The sequence below is a fragment of the Amblyomma maculatum genome, chromosome 8 (genome assembly GCF_055883805.1).
Source record: "Amblyomma maculatum isolate TAMU_Amacu chromosome 8, ASM5588380v1, whole genome shotgun sequence".
NCBI classification, from domain to species: domain Eukaryota; kingdom Metazoa; phylum Arthropoda; class Arachnida; order Ixodida; family Ixodidae; genus Amblyomma; species Amblyomma maculatum.
In genome coordinates, this window is record NC_139351.1 from 107,919,754 (window position 1) to 107,936,182 (window position 16,429).

The following is a 16,429-nucleotide window of genomic DNA, read 5'->3' on the forward strand; positions in this document are numbered from 1 at the left end:
TCTCGCGTGTTTCCTAAGTAGCATCAGATCTTGTTAAAAAGGCATATTGCTTTCGGATAGATATCGCCTCCGCTTCAGTGTGGTTTTGGTGTTTCCTGCTCAGCTTGCTCCCGGGCGTTTCCAATATGAGCATAGCTCTCGGAAGCCCTTGGCAAATTACGTTTTGATAGTGCATATATATTATAATTATTATTATTACTGAAAATAAAGAGGGCTTAGCTGCAACTAAGCTTTCTGCAAACTTTTCCTTTTTGAGATTCTGGGTTCTGTGAAATAAGCCTTTCATAATGCTGAGTCCGGGAGCCTTTGTGGGGGACTAACAAAAATATCTTACTTTCTGTCTCCCTCAAAGTTCAGCCAAGCATTATTGCTAGTAGTCTCTGGACTGATAGCTGTCGTCTTCCTAATGAACCGTCTTCTCCCGTTCATTGCATGTATCGCAGGGACCTTCAGAGCTTGACGCAAGTAATCACGGGACTGGCTCCGACGCCACCTGTTCGCCTGAGGGTCGTGAACGGTTCCGGAGATGAAGTTGCTGGCGTCGACCTTGGTGAACCACTCTATCTCAAGGTCGACATGGAGGACGAATGTAAGTGGTCAATTTTTATACACCAGATTGTCAATCAATCAATCAATCAACTAAATAATTATCATTTAGTTAATCAATCAAACAAATGGCCAATCGATCAGTCAGTCAGTCTGCTGAATAACCTTTCAATAAATAAATATAATGCAGTTTGGTTTACTGTGCTCTAGCTTACTGTATAACGCTGCTGCATACGGACGTGTGCAAGGAGAATCCATCGCAAATTTCAAGGAAATATCGAAATGCGGACGTATAACGTGAAAAAAAGAAATACGAAATAGAAAATAGAGGACGAATATAAGGATTGCGCTGAAGGCATGATGCGTGAGCGCTCATTTAGTCACACTGATTAGTTTTATGAGTTCCTTGTGAAAGCCATCGGCATTCATTCCCAACACTGGGACACTATATTTAGAGGATGCTGTAGAACACGTGTCAATCTAAAGAAATTCGTGTCTCGTGCCTGTTATATCTTCTGCTGGTTTTTCTTTCCTTACGGTATAGAGTACAAGGCGCCTTTAAGAGCTCTCCGCCATGAGGTGTGCTATTATATACCCGATCCTCGCCGCGGTGGTGCTCTCCGGGTTAGGGCGCTCGACTAGTGTGCCCAGGGATGCGGGAAATAATCCCGGCAGTGGCGGCCGCTTGTCGATGGAGGCGAAAAGCAAGGCGCCCGTGTGCTTTGCGATGTCAGTGAACGTAAGAACGCCAGGTGGCCAAAATTTGCGGAGCCCTCCACTACGGCGTCTCGCATAGCCTGAGTTACTTTAGGATATGCTAAACCCCGCAAACCAAGCCATTGTCTATCTGAGGCAAAATTTTTTTTTGTTGCGGGATCATTAGTCTCTTCGGTTGCAGTTATGAATATGGCAGTGATCTCCAGCTGTGAAGTCCGGCAGTTCAGGGAGCGCAGAATAAGCGCTATGTCAAGATATGGGTCTTATTCCGGGTTGGAATCGCTTTCGAAAGTGTAGCTATCTTCCCGGTCTCAACTCATCTGATTGATGGAAACATAGGAACCGGATGTCACTAGAGATAGCGAGACTTTCGGCAACGACGTTAACTAGGAATACGGAGCCTATTTTTTTTTTTTCTTCGGGTCGGCATATTGATGATACGTTGCGTTCCATAGATTACATCTTAGGGTGAGCGCGCTAGAAGGTGGTGCTCTCTTCGAAGGGCCGTTGCGTCCTACACGGTCGTGAACCGAAGCGGATTGGCGCAGGTAACAGAGGAGCACTGAGGTGGTGCTAGGCAGAGCTGTCACTTTTCTTCAGTGCGCAGCCGAGTCGGACGCATTGGCGCACCGAAGAGAGCTGTCATGCGCTCGCGTGTTCACACTAAGAGTAGACGACGCTGTACTTTCAGATACCTACATGCTCCAGAGCCAGTAGCTACCATGAAGATGTCCAGTCGAGTTTTATATCTATATCGAACATAAACATCTATTATCGAACATAATAGATGTTTTATGCCGAAAAGCCTAGGCATGTATCGAAAATTGCGAGAACGCGTTTACAACACGTGAGAAACACGTCGGCTGCATGATACAAAGAAATTCGCAAAAAAAGATTAGGTACTTTGCACAGCTGACCATCTGAGCTAGTTACGCAGTCTAAGTTTCAAGGGTTCACTGTCAACTCTGTCGCCCTCGAGCGAGAACTACAGGAGCGGTATGGAATACTGGAGAAGAAATAGCTAAAGGAAACTGTGGCTAAGCAACAACAACAGCACAGCTCCTATATTTTGAGCACGTTCAGTTATCAGGGATAGTGCAAATTAGTGCACATAACAGTACTGATATGTGGGAGTATTTAATTAGGCGCAGCAGTGCAAACTATAGGCGCGGTGATGATAATGCAAATATCACCTTTTAAAAAACAGCCCGCTCAGCAAAGCAAGAAAGCACAAAAAAGCACAATGGCACAATGATACTGGTTGCTCAAGAGGATTAAAGGGTATTGCAGAAACGCATGGTTAACATGCGCCGAGATAATTGAAATTGTAACATAAGTGTTACGCGCGGTATTTTTCACGTTGCCTTCCAACATGGAAGAGACAGCCGCAGAAAGGGCTTATATTTTAGTCTGCGCGTGTCCCTTTTCGAAGGAAAACAAAGGATTTAATTCAATTGTATAGTTCCAGAGAGCTTCGACTATGCTGAGCAATCGCAGCTCGGCTTTAAAAAACGATAAAGTAAAAATGCGAACATACGGATGGTGAATTCGAAATCGAGGGTCCCTGGAATCTTTGCTCAAACCGCCCTGTAATCTCTTTTTGAGACAATGGCCTAAGCGGACTCAGAGAGCAGAGTCGTGTTCAATGCTGCCTTTTTCGTTTTTTTCCTCCTCTTTTCTTTTTTCTTTTTTGTTTTTTCGCACGGGGTGAAACTAGGGGTACAAAACCAAAAGCAGTCCGATCGCTCGTCTGCCTCTGGATAGCCTTATTCGGCGGAAAATCAAATTCCGAACGCCGACCCTCGCGCGAACCACGATACGCCAAAAGCGGAGTATACGCCCTGGTCAGTTGCAAGCCGAGAACACGTTATACCGTTTCAGCATTGTACTTTATCGAGGATATGAAGAACAAAAACTGAACAAAACGTGCCTAGCTTGAAAGCGTGTTGGATAAGCAGACCGTCTCCGGAGGATGGCATAGAGCCCCGGTGCATTCGCTCCGAAGACATGCGAAATATGCGAACAATATCCTAAAAGTTGGAATGTCGCTTTTTCATTTCGGTTTTATTCGAACACATTTTCCAACGTTGCATCTCTTTTGACCTATTGTGTGATATAGAAAAAGCCACGCTTCTGTATTTTAAAGCAACGTACGAGTTTCGGCTAGGACTTTCTATTTTATAGCCGTAGAGTGGTGCGTTGCGGAACAATTTAGACCTTGAGTGTGAAGTTTATCACTTTCTTTCTTTCTTTCTTTCTTTCTTTCTTTCTTTCTTTCTTTCTTTCTTTCTTTCTTTCTTTCTTTCTTTCTTTCTTTCTTTCTTTCTTTCTTTCTTTCTTTCTTTCTTTCTTTGCACAGAAACTCAAACCCACATTTCCCCCTTACCTCTTTATGGTGCTTATAACCATAAAGAGGTAAGGAAACAGATCTTTCAAGCTTTGTTCATTATGATCTGCTGTTATTTTTTTCTTTTTCGAGTAAGGCTTTTGTTATACTCGTCACAATCTGCCAAATGACATATTTTTGTGCCGTGTCGGCGGCTGCGTTGATCGAATGAGTTGAACTATTTTCTTTTGTATCTTTTTTTTTTTTTTTTTAGGTGAGCATATGAGGTCAGCAACAAGGCCCAATTTTCCTCATCTAAACCCAGCATTTGTTCATTTAGGGCCCAATATTTCTTAAACTCTGCGAAATTGATGGTTTGGTTCTTAACTTTCTGCTGCTTGTTGATACACGGAAAATTTCTGTAATCTATTCCTGGTTACAAAGTACTATAGGAATTCGCGTCGCCGAAAATAGCAGTCGTAAAGAACTTTCCTACATTTTTTCGGCACCTGGCTCGTTCATCTATATTCACCTGCGGCAGTTACGTTACCTGCGGCATTTGCGTACGCGTAAGCGCTGTATGCATAGGTCAGAATGCTTTTTTTTTTTTTTTTTTTTTATCTTCCCGCAGCCGTGTTTGGGATTTTCGGAAGCTCACTGACTGCCCGCAGCGGGGAAGGCTCGGAGACCATCCTGCTTCTTGACGACAAAGGGTGAGCCAAGCTGTTGGTTTTCATTTTTTATATCCTGGAAGAAGTTTTGGTCAGTCCCATAGCGGGTGTCCCAGCTAAATGCATCCAAGGTTTTCAAAAATACGGTTAGCACTATTACAGTGAAACGAATTCAGAGCTGTTTAAAGTCGCCTATGGTAATCTGCAGTATTTTTTAGGTCACTAAATTAATTGATAAGAACTCTTTATCTATTTTTAATTATTGGCTGGAGAGCAAAAGTGTCAAAGCAAAAGTTGTAAATCTTCTCAGTGTGAGCTAGTAACATGCGAAAATATAACCATATATAAAAAGAAAGGCACATTGCCCGACTAGAAGCCACGCACACTGCAGCAATGCTAACGTGTTATTTTAAAAGTCCGGAATGTGAAGGGGGGGGGGGGGGGAGGGGGGGGAGTAGGGCATAGAGATATAGGTACTAGGCAAGGCGTTGTCACATCGTCCGCCGAATGCATGCCCTTATAATATAGTAAGGGGTAAAAATGTAGAGGTCTAATCGAGCTCAGGCCAGAAACAAATTCGAGCTGCGAAGCATTAGCCCCGCCACAGCATGTTAACCGGCGTTGAGCACAGAACTCTGCGCCGCATTTTCTCGAGCTTATCTCGCGTATTTTGAACCACGCGTCGTCACGGAGACAAACTCCAGCGCAATCAGTTTGCTGTTTGACTTTCATTGCCTGAAGGGCTTCTGTGGCTGTGCGCGAAAAAGTGCCGAAGTGCCTGATCTTCGGCAACCTTATCTCGCGTGCTGTTTGAGTTCAGCGCACGCTTGCCTCTGATAGGCATACAACGAGTCGGATTCAAGCCTTGCAACTGACAGTAGTGTCTGAGCTACCACGCAAAACCTATGTGCATCCTGTTAATACATATGCGTAAATACAATGTGTCAAAACTATGGAGCCTGCCTGGCTTGTAATGTACTGCCAATGTTGCAAATCTCCTGAAAGCAAACAAATTTTTGTCCAACCTTGTCCATCGAGAACGTCCATGCTAAAGGAGCAAAATGGTAAAGGAGCACCCCTACGCCGTTTAGATGCAGACCTCTAGCACTCTAAACTTTTGACAAAGTCTGTACGTCTCTGAGGAACCTTTCTTTTTTTTTTGCTAGTTGCTGTCTGCGTTATTTTATGCCAGTAGCTAGTTCAAGTCGCTCAGGGATCACAGTAATTAGTCACATCATTTGCTCGCATTCGCTCAGAAAGAAACTTCGATACTGTCTTTATTCATACACGTTGTTCTTGTTTGATTCCTGCTTGGTAGGTGGAGGCACTGACTTTATGCTGCAGCTTATTATTATTACTTTTTTTAACTCGCCATATAGCATTCTTGTGTCACATGAAGATGTGCAGCTTTTCGTGCTTTGATCCCGTGGAAAAGCAGCTAAAGCATTGGCTTATATTGATTGTACAAAAACAAAAAACAAAACAAGAATGCATTTCTGTTGTTTTATTGCGGCGATCTCACCGGGCGCTCAACAAGAAAGAAATATATCTCGCTCCTCATCCTTCTAGAAGTCAGCGGTGAACCGAAGCGGCGGTCGTGTGCGATCTTGAATGGTCGCGTGCGCCTGGCGGCTAATGAGGTTCGTTGAAATCGCTCCGCGCAGGCAGCGGCAGTAGCAGCAGCAGCAGCAGCAACAGGCCACCTAAGCTAATTAACACTCGAAAAGTTGCCGTTCGCCACTTGCTGTGGGGCGCCCAGTAACAAAAGCTTCTTGCCAACCCGGCTAATTAGAAAGCCTCAGGAGAATGGAAAGAGCGAGAAGGAATATCGACGTGTATCAAAAGGGACAAAACGAGAAAGCACGTACCACGCGAGAGGTTCAGTGTTACCGGGGAACTAGGTGAAATTCGCGCGGTAACGTGTTTTTTGGCGCTGAGGCTTGTTCGGTCTGCCTCGCTGAATGTTGGCGTGAGAGAATATCAACGCCACGCTGTCTGCTTTTGTTGCGGCGTTCACGGTTCACTGTTTCCTTGTTCGCCCGAGTGCGCTAAACAGTGTTTACATATATGATATGAGGCTTGTGATAAATAATATATTGTTCGATTATTACGCGCCAGTGAGAAGAAAAAAAGGGCAGCGCAATGTATAATTCAGTTGATGTTAAAAAGCGACACTTCTCACGCCAATCGAAATTTTACTTTAAGTTCTTTAGAAAAGTTGGCGTAGTGTCATAGTTTGCTTTCGCTAAGTTTAGACGCGGAGATAGTTAACTGTAAAGGAGGATTCAGCACCGCTAGCTATCTATCGCATTTCGTAAGGAGTACTTAGAATAGAGTTCTGACGTGTTCCAAGAATCAAATTTATTCTCAACTATGTTAATACTATGACAATAGCGACGATAGAGAGATAGATAAAGAAAGAAAGAGGCAAACAGGAGAAAGAGAGAGAGAAAGCGGGCGGTGGTGTGTGTGTGTGTGTGTGTGTGTGTGTGTGTGTGTGTGTGTGTGTGTGTGTGTGTGTGTGTGTGTGTGTGTGTGTGTGTGTGTGTGTGTGTGTGTGTGTGTGTGTGTGTGTGTGTGTGTGTGTGTGTGTGTGTGTGTGTGTGTGTGTGTGTGTGTGTGTGTGTGTGTGTGTGCTTGCGTGCGTGTGTGTGTGCTTGCGTGCGTGCGTGCGAGTGAATAACTTTACTACTTCTATCCATCTCAGTATACTTTATTCACTACGTTAGCCGTGCATCGGCCGTGCTGGCCTGGAAGCAAGAAAACGAACATAAAAAGAAACTGGTTGTGTTACGTATCCTGACGAAAACACAGCGTGTTCCTTCTTTTCTGCACAGACCGAATGCGAGGGAGTAGGATAATGTTTTACAAGCCGCGAGATAGTCCGGTGGTATACTACCTGCGCCGACACTACGTGGGTTGAAGATGTCGCCCCAAAGAGGCGAAAGTATGACCATGGCCACCTGCATGCGATGGGTCGATGCACGTAAAAAAAAAAAAAAAAAGAAAAAAAAAAGAAACGCGTTATCAGCGCTGGCGGTGACCCCTGACGCGTAAGGAAAACATTACGAAAGAGTGAAAACCGGATAAATAGCGTAGATTATACAAGCCGCGCTACGCTGTCTCGGCTTGTGCGCGGTGGCTGCGGGAATGCTCGGAATTCGGGCAGGGCTCAACTCCCTAGCGCTCTCTCCCTCTTCTCTGCAGCTTCGCTCGGTCCCATTTTGCTTATTATAATTGTTTTTTTTTTCGTCTGAACGAAGGCAGCTCAAGCAGATCTGCCGGGCGTGTTCTCCGCTGAGACGTGAGAACGCGTGCTCAGTGAGCGTCATTTTTTTGTTTGTTTCCGCGAGGCCTTATGGGGAGGTTGGGAAGATCCTGTCCCAGCCGCCTAGTGGCGGCAGTGATGGCTGTTGGCGTGCTTGCTGTTTCGCCGGAGCTCGCGCCCGCCTAGCTGCCTCGATCCGCACGCTTCACGAGGAGCGCGGTATTAATAACGCGAGCTCTCCTTACTTGATGCTGCTGCTGGCGTTCTCCTGCCGTGCGTCGCCATTTCGTGATAATGGTGCACGCTTGTCCGGGATCTGACAGCACCCCCCCCCCCCCCCCCTTGTCTTTTTTTTTGCGTGTGTGTAGGGGGGGGGGGGGGGTAGGGCTCGCTCATGTCAGAACGCTGATCTGCATGTCGTGATGTTGATTTTGCCGGGAATTTTCAGTCGCGCACTGCATTTTTCGGTGCGTATGTTTGTGCACGGTAGGATACCGTCGTTTCACACGTATAATTGCTTGCGCAGGCTGGTTTGTAATCTGAAGCGGTGCTCGCCGGTGTCGTCGTTTCAGGGCGAGACTGTGGGTTGTAGGCGGAGACGACGCGAAGAAATTGAGGCGGCCCTAAGATCGAACTGTGGTTCACGCGGCTCCTATGCTTGCATGCCATGTTTTCGATTCTCTTTTCCTCCCTTCTCCGCTGTCCGCCATCTGTCACCGTTCATTTCTTCCATTCAGTCCATGGTTCAGGGAGCCCACGTTTACAATATCTGGGGCTGGAGAGTTTTTTCACCCCTATATGCCATCAGCGGCCCTAGATTCGCGATAATCGTCGAATTTCTTTGTCATGGCTGCATTCGCAGAAATAATCACTCTTCCTCGACGCCTGGCCCAGCGGTGCCGTGTGCTAGCAGCTGCAGCGCCTTTATCCTGCTTGACCTCCTCAGTGCTTTATTCTGATGACGAAGCAACACACGTCCTCTATCTGTGTTATTTTTCCTCCCTTCTTGCTTCGTAAATGAATAGCCCACGAAGTAAATCAAGCTTGAAAAACCGAAATGAAGACACAACTTTGCTGTGTTTATTTTGCTTCTATTTTTCAACTTGTCAGGCCTCTTGCGCATTACACCCAGAATAAAAATCGATTCTAGTGTTTTTACATTTTTGCCCTCGTCCAATTATTACCTGAAGCGTCCGGCGTTGTGTCTGAGTGGAAGTACACAAAGCGAGGTAACTACAGCCTTATTAGATAATTCTCAAAGGCCTGCTGCAACTACGCAAAGTGCAGTAAGAATGATCGTACGGCTAATGCGGGCTAGGCAAGCAGACAGAGGTAGCAACTGCAATGCGTACCTACGGCTTTGTCCACATGTGCTTATTATTCTCATATATATCTGTAGGGGTAAACAAAATGCGATTGATTATCGATGCTGTAGTGGTAGTTGCGCACTTCTGAAATCGATTGCCCCGGCTGGGATAGCACAGTGGTTACGGCGCTCTACTACTGTGCCTAAGGATGGGGGATCGAATGCCGGTCTCGGCGGCTGATTTTCGATGGAGGCGAAAAGCAAGGCGCCTGTGTGCTGTGCGATGTCAGTGCACATTAAAGAACCTCAGGTGGTCGAAATTTTCGATTGCCGCTTTTCTTGCGAACTGTTCTTCCTGCTTCATTAACTGCCCAGTAGAATATCGCTTCATTGATCACTTTCATTTAGTGTCTTCATTTACACGATTGGCTGTGCTCACTGTGGTGCTGTGCTATCTCCTTCCTGCCGATGTGCGCTGGCAGATTTTGGTGGACTTTAAATGTGTACCCGCGGACGCTGTTATGCTTTCCACGCTTTTAGAGACACGAACACGGAGCAGATACCGTTTGTTATGCAAAATTTAACGCATACAAGCTCCACATATAGGCCGCGAAAAGCTGCAGAGTAGATGGCTCTGGAACAATGCCTACAAACCCTGATGATTTTAAACTTGCTCAGACAACGCACAGCACGTGAGCGCATTCTAAATTTCACTTCCGTCGAAACGCGATCGATCGCAGCCGCTTTCGCAGGTACTCAATCTCGCGACCTCTAGCTGAGCGGCCGAACGATATAATCACATGAGGCATCGCTTCATGGCTTGCAACATATTGACGAAAGCGAGCAAGCTTATCGGTTACTCTGTGTAGAGAACTCTTAACTCTGTGCGGCTTCTCATGATGCGCAGGCGTCTCGCTCTATCGCGCCGGCTTCCCCCGGCGATGCTGACTGAAGAAGACAAGCTCAGCTCTAAGAAGTTCAGTGGGCACGCGTTTCCTTTCACCGTGTTGCAGGTAAAGCTGGGACGCAAGTTCCGCTGCAGAGCTGCGATAAGGGCCGCTTTGTCTCTCTCTTCTCCGTTCTACAAGCTCGGCGCAGCGCCGGTGACAGCGCTGCCTTGGCGCGCGAGAGATCTTTAGTCAGTTGGGAGGGGGTAGGGGGGGGGGGGGATGCATTGGAGTGACGGGCCTACCCTTAGCCGCTCCAATGCAAACTGGTTCGGACGCCGAAGTTGCCATATTTCTACGCCCTCTTCGAGAAAGAATGGTGTGCGTTAGCGTTGACAAGCGGGCTGAATGATTTTACCGGCCTGGTGGTGGACGCGAGCGTGGGATCAGTAGTCCACTTCTTAGTCTCTTGTAGTAAAAGCGGTCTTCGCCAGCGAGGCTTTACGCTTCTTTGTGTACCGTGCCTATAGCTGGCGCCTTTCAGAGCCCACATCAGCGCCTTGCGGTGTATCGCACTTTTGTTCACTGAAACTTTCGGGACAATGCTTGACGCGCTCTGTTAAAGTGTCCCTAGAGAAAGTGGTTGTGGTAATAGTTTCCAGGTTGTGGATGATCATCGCTCTGCGCAAATAAGTTTTTGTTTCTTAAATTGATAAGGAAGCGTGGGAGAGAGGGGGGGTCGAGTTGATTTAATTTGAAAACTTCACATTTTTTCGAACCAAACGTCTGCCAAACACCCTAAAGCGGTGACAACTTTCAGTGTTTTTTAAGCGCTAGGCTTAAGATATGTCGTCACGTGGCACCGTGTAATCGCCATTCACGTTGCAGACCTGCTCACAGTCGGTTTATCGGTCATCGTCTTGACATATTTCGGGCATCACATCCATTAGCTTCCGACATCAGAATGACGATTTCATCCCTTGAAATCGCTAAGGCACAGGTATTGGGATTTTAGCTTAGCGCACGGATTCTAATGTCCCCCTTTCTGAAACCATGATTCGTATAAGCGCTTGCGGATTGGTCGGCGCGGTAGCTGGTGACGTCATTCACATAACTTCATGGGCTGTAGGACGCCAGTGGAAATTGTGGGATTCGGGCTTGCTGCGGCTGCCCTTTGCGCGGCCGCCGCCCGCTTCCTAGTTGTTCTCCCCGTTCCCTTTCTCCCGCCTGAGGCGGCGGAGAGGGGCTCGAACGACTTGTCACTGTCGTTCGGGCCACAGCTCCGCCCTGGCGTCCCAGTGGCTGTTCTCATTGGCGCCTTTTGGCGGGAACACGGCACCGCTTCGACAGCCGCGCTCGCGCGACTGTCCGAGCGGAGCCCAGAGAGAGACTCCTCCGAGACATCGCAAGGTGCGTACGCTACTGTTTTTGTCTGCCGGCCTTTGTCCGCGCAGACCAGTGTGTACTCGAGTTCGTCTGTTCCGGGTCTTACCTGAGAGCGAAGCTCGAGCCTGTCGATGGTGATCCAACGATCCGCGACAGGCGTACCTTGCGGTGGTTGCCCAATCTCTCTCAAAGGAACCCTTTGGTTACTGCGAGAGAGAGATCACAGCACGCCCTTGCGTGCTTGCGGCGCGCACTCGTGTCACTTCGTGCGCGCAGGGGAGCCTAGCTCCTCGCGCGCTCCCTTGACACGGTGACTGCGTATGTGTGTGTATGTGCGTTTGTAAATATGTGTATGTGTGTGCGTATGTGTGTTTGTAAATATGTGTATGTGTGTACGTGTGTGTGTGTGTGTGTGTGTGCCGCTGGAGGATGGCGTTTCAATAAACGTCTCCTTTGTGAACTTGGAGGTTTGTGTCCTTGCAGCGAAGTGCTCTCCTCCCTGTGGAGGTTGAGTGCGCGCTGCAGTGTTTCAGTGCGCGCGCGTTGACGGCTGATCGGGACTTCGGCTCGCGCGACGCTCGAACCCGCGGTGGTTGGTGGCTTATGTCCACGTAGAAACCACAACTGGCGCCCAACGTGAATTGTCCCTGGCTCCATGAGTCGTTGGACAGCACATCGGCCGAGCCGGTCGCCTTGACGATCAAGCTCATGCGCCATGCCTGCCGCCCCCTGCGCGGCACTCGGCAAAGGCACTGAAACACGCTACATGGTTCTTCGGACCACCCTGCGGTGCGACCGTTGACCATATGCCTCCGCTGTTTCAGCTTTACGCCGTTGCGGAAGCAATGTGCGCGACGCCGCCGCTGCCGGCATCTCCGCACAACAGCACCCGTACCCCGCTTGCAGTCATTTCTGTTCGGGGAACGGCGAGGCGTCGGCCGGGCTCCCTCTGGAAACCGCGCCGACAGGGCGCTCAGTTGGCTGATGCGGCTCCTTGAACTTGCGAGCCGGCTGGCGCGCCATTCTCTCTTGGTACAGCATTTCGACTTTTGGGTGCAGTATCTACAGGGGAGAACGAACGTGGTAGCTGACGCGCTATCCCGTGCCCCACTCGCCCGCGGCGGCGTCTTTACGGACGGCGGGCGAAGGGGGCGAAACAGCGGACGAGCCGCAGAGCGGCACGGAGGGGACGCCTGCAGACGGGTTCCCCATTCCGCTATCCGGGTAAGCAGCACTTCGCAAAGCAGGCGAGGGTGAAAGCTCTTTGTGAGCACATCTGAGACGCCGATGCCAGCGGTAGTTTTGCTGCGAACCTGCGGGGGGACGAAACCAGGCTCTCCTTTGGGATGACTGGGATCGTTTTCAGCCATGAAGAGCTACGACGGGCCAGCAAAATGATCCGTTTTGTCGCGATGTCAGCGACGGTCTCTGGGAGACGAAGCGCCGTTACGCTGCTTGTATTGCAGCGGGCGCAGCGCCGTTACGCTACTTGTATTGAGCGGGCGCAGGGGGGCACGAGCCAGCGTGTGTCGCGGCGTGCCCCGGGGATTCATAATTGCTGGGCCATGACGGGCTCGCGCTGAAATACATAGCCACGGATGATGAGTCCTTGAACCATTTGAAGTGGCTATTCCCCAATGTCTGAGCGGCGCTCTGTTGCGTTCTCTCACGACAAACAATTGGCTGGTCATCTGAGTGGCTCCAAGGTTTTAAGAAACTGAGTCAATCGGTGACTGCAGCCGGCATGAAGCGCGACATTTTCCGCTGTTGCCGTTCCTGCCATGTCTGTCAAATGGAGAAGTCAAGGGGTGGCAAGCCACCGGGCATGACGAAACCAACTGACAGTGTGCGTCCGTGGCAGATGGCCACCTGCGATTTCATGGGGCATTTCCCCAGTAACAAGCAGGGGCTCATTGCTGGAGAATCCCCCTATGGGGAAAGCCAGCCGTGCCTACATTGCAGACCTGAAGGCCTATGCGTAATGGTCTGACGAGCTTGCGCTGGTGCCTATTGTCACCACAGGCAAGCGCCAAGGCACACCCGATGCGGTGGAACGCAGCCGTGCCCCGCACCGGTACAAGGTGAGGCGACGTTCACCTGTGTGATTGATGCCGGACGGCGGGCCTTTTCCGCAACCGAAGGCATACCGCTTCACCGAGCGAGCTTGCTCGTTCAACCCTACCCGGAAGCAAGGTTGGTCTCCCCCTTTTCTGGCTCGCTCAGTTCCAGCCTGTGTGCTTTATTATTATTTTTTTTTGTGTGTGTGCCTCTGTTCCCATTTTTCGCTTTCTTCTGTTTCCATTCTTGCTTCTTATCTTGTAAATATTGTACAGTGAGTGCCTTATTTTGTACAGCGTGTCTTCACTCATCTTTCTTCTTGAAATTGCGAGAGCTGTTCATTAGGCAGCCCCGACGCGCGGTTTTTCTATGTGTGTGGAAATGAAATTGGGGCCGTTTGGGGACGGGGAGCATGACGATGCCCCTTTCACCCAAGGCCGCCGTGGTTGCGAAGGTGCTCGGGACAGGTTCGCCGCGGAAGGTCGGCATCACCCTTTGGTGTGTGAGTGGCTGCGCGTGTGTGTGCCTGGGCGTGGAGGCGACGACGTCGCGCCATGTGTGTTTGCCGGCGTGTGCGGAGCGCGGTGGAAAGGAAGCCCCGCGCGGTCTTCCCATGTGCGCCCTGGATCGCCACGGAGTCACGGACCCTCAACGCCTGGGGCCCCTTCGGCGTGTTCGCTGCTCCTGCACCTAACCTGCACCACCACCGACCGAGATCGTTTGCAGCCAAGGATGAACGTTGGCCACCCAGAAGTCAACGAGCGGTGAGTCACCGCAGGCTCCCAGAGCTGCACCGACGAACTTTGAACTTCTCTACATAGTTGTGTTTGTACATAGTTGTGTTTGTACATAGTTGTTCTGTACATAGTTGTGTTCTGTACATGATTGTGTTCTGTACATAGCCGTTGTTACTTAGCCTCCGGAACTTTGTACATTATTCTTCATGTCATCTTGTTCATTTTTTTTTTTTTGTGCGCCTTGCTAATGTTTGTCTTTCTTGAGTGTCTGTCTTTTCGAGATCTTTCTTGCTGGAACTGAAGTGTAGTTGACTGTTGCGTGAGGATAGCATTCTTTTCTTCATGCTGGGGACCTGCCGCGTGCTTTCACTGATGGGTAGGAGGGCAATTAAGGAGAGGAGGATGTGGGATTCGGGCTTGCTGCGGCTGCCCTTTGCGCGGCCGCCGCCCGCTTCCTAGTTGTTCTCCCCGTTCCCTTTCTCCCGCCTGAGGCGGCGGAGAGGGGCTCGAACGACTTGTCACTGTCGTTCGGGCCACAGCTCCGCCCTGGCGTCCCAGTGGCTGTTCTCATTGGCGCCTTTTGGCGGGAACACGGCACCGCTTCGACAGCCGCGCTCGCGCGACTGTCCGAGCGGAGCCCAGAGAGAGACTCCTCCGAGACATCGCAAGGTGCGTACGCTACTGTTTTTGTCTGCCGGCCTTTGTCCGCGCAGACCAGTGTGTACTCGAGTTCGTCTGTTCCGGGTCTTACCTGAGAGCGAAGCTCGAGCCTGTCGATGGTGATCCAACGATCCGCGACAGGCGTACCTTGCGGTGGTTGCCCAATCTCTCTCAAAGGAACCCTTTGGTTACTGCGAGAGAGAGATCACAGCACGCCCTTGCGTGCTTGCGGCGCGCACTCGTGTCACTTCGTGCGCGCAGGGGAGCCTAGCTCCTCGCGCGCTCCCTTGACACGGTGACTGCGTATGTGTGTGTATGTGCGTTTGTAAATATGTGTATGTGTGTGCGTATGTGTGTTTGTAAATATGTGTATGTGTGTACGTGTGTGTGTGTGTGTGTGTGTGTGCCGCTGGAGGATGGCGTTTCAATAAACGTCTCCTTTGTGAACTTGGAGGTTTGTGTCCTTGCAGCGAAGTGCTCTCCTCCCTGTGGAGGTTGAGTGCGCGCTGCAGTGTTTCAGTGCGCGCGCGTTGACGGCTGATCGGGACTTCGGCTCGCGCGACGCTCGAACCCGCGGTGGTTGGTGGCTTATGTCCACGTAGAAACCACAAAATCTAATATGGCTGCTTGAGTGATGATCATGCAGCCGGGCTAGAGAGCTAGTCTTGGATTGGGCTGCCTGATTGTGCATGAGATTTTCTGTGCGATTAGCTCGCTCTATAGAAATGGGATATTTTATGCGGTGCATTGGCGCGGCAACGTGCTGTTAAGATAAAAATTGCTTAGCATTTAGCTTGACTAAACTCAGCGTGTAAGGGAAAGCTTCATTACTAATAGTTACACACGTTAAAGTGCTTTATTTACAGAAGAAGCCGGTGAAGCAGAGCAAGAAGATTCGGAATGCGTCAAGAAAAAAAATACAGAAGATGGAAAGACGATGAAGACGGAAAGCAAGAAGATTCGGAAGACGACAGGAAGAAGAAGTTAGAAGAAGAGAAGATGTAGAAGAAGACGGGAAGAAGGAAGATTTGGAAGACAACAGGAAGAAGAAGTTAGAAGAAGGCAAGAAGAAGAAGAAGAAGGGAAGCAAGATGATTCGGAAGACGCTGATAAAAAGAGGAAGAAGACAGGGGGCATGCGCGTTTGTGGTCTGCGCCTGGTACGGTGACCTTGGCTTTACATGGCGTAATGAAGCTTTCGCTTCAAAAGCGAGGAAGCAGTCGATGAGGGCCATATTGTGTGCTGTGGCGCAAAAAAATATCCATGGAATCGCCTGCCACCGTGCTTGCACCAGCTGTGCGCAGGCCTTGCAGGTGTGATAGAATACGCACGACGCAGATGTAGGTGGTTCGGCATGCAAAACACTCGCCTTCTGACGGCGGGAAGCAGCTGGTGCCAGATGTAGTCAGCTGGCTTAATCGAATGAAGAAGGGCGGGTCTCAAAAAGTGCGCATCGACGCATGCGGTACGTTTACAAGCCGAACTCGCAACCACTGCACCCTTCATTTCTTTTCTTTTTACTTCAGCACATAGACATGCCGTTGCATCTGACCGCTTAGGCAACAACAACAACAGAAGCATGAACTGGGCGCAACGCAATATAACAGGAAAGTAACCAGGAAAATACTAGTCTGCAGTGTGCATTTCATGCTTGTTGAGTTCTTTCGGAGAGCCACTAGTGGGAAACGATTTTAAGCGATGTTATTTGCGAATAAGCCCCTATGAAAATATTTTTCAGCGGTGGTCACTGCACAAGAAAAGTAGCTAAGGCTTTTGAGTGAAGCCATACCTACTACCTCCTCTATTCCGCGTAAGCTGGTTATAAATGCTGGTTGGAAAAAAAAAAAACATTACTTTGATTGCCATG

The 16,429-nt window shown here is 49.4% G+C and overlaps 1 protein-coding gene across 4 annotated transcripts in view; it reads left to right on the forward strand.

The window, feature by feature from the left end:
• LOC146182143 (uncharacterized) overlaps positions 1 to 16,429 on the forward strand; it is a 269,793-nt gene that overhangs the window by 240,730 nt on the left and 12,634 nt on the right. For all 4 annotated transcript variants that reach the window (XM_084577157.1, XM_084577160.1, XM_084577159.1 and 1 more), the window contains 2 exons: positions 444 to 589; positions 4,221 to 4,302. In XM_084577157.1, coding sequence (XP_084433283.1) covers positions 444 to 589; positions 4,221 to 4,302 — 228 coding nt within the window. The remainder of the gene's footprint in view (positions 1 to 443; positions 590 to 4,220; positions 4,303 to 16,429) is intronic.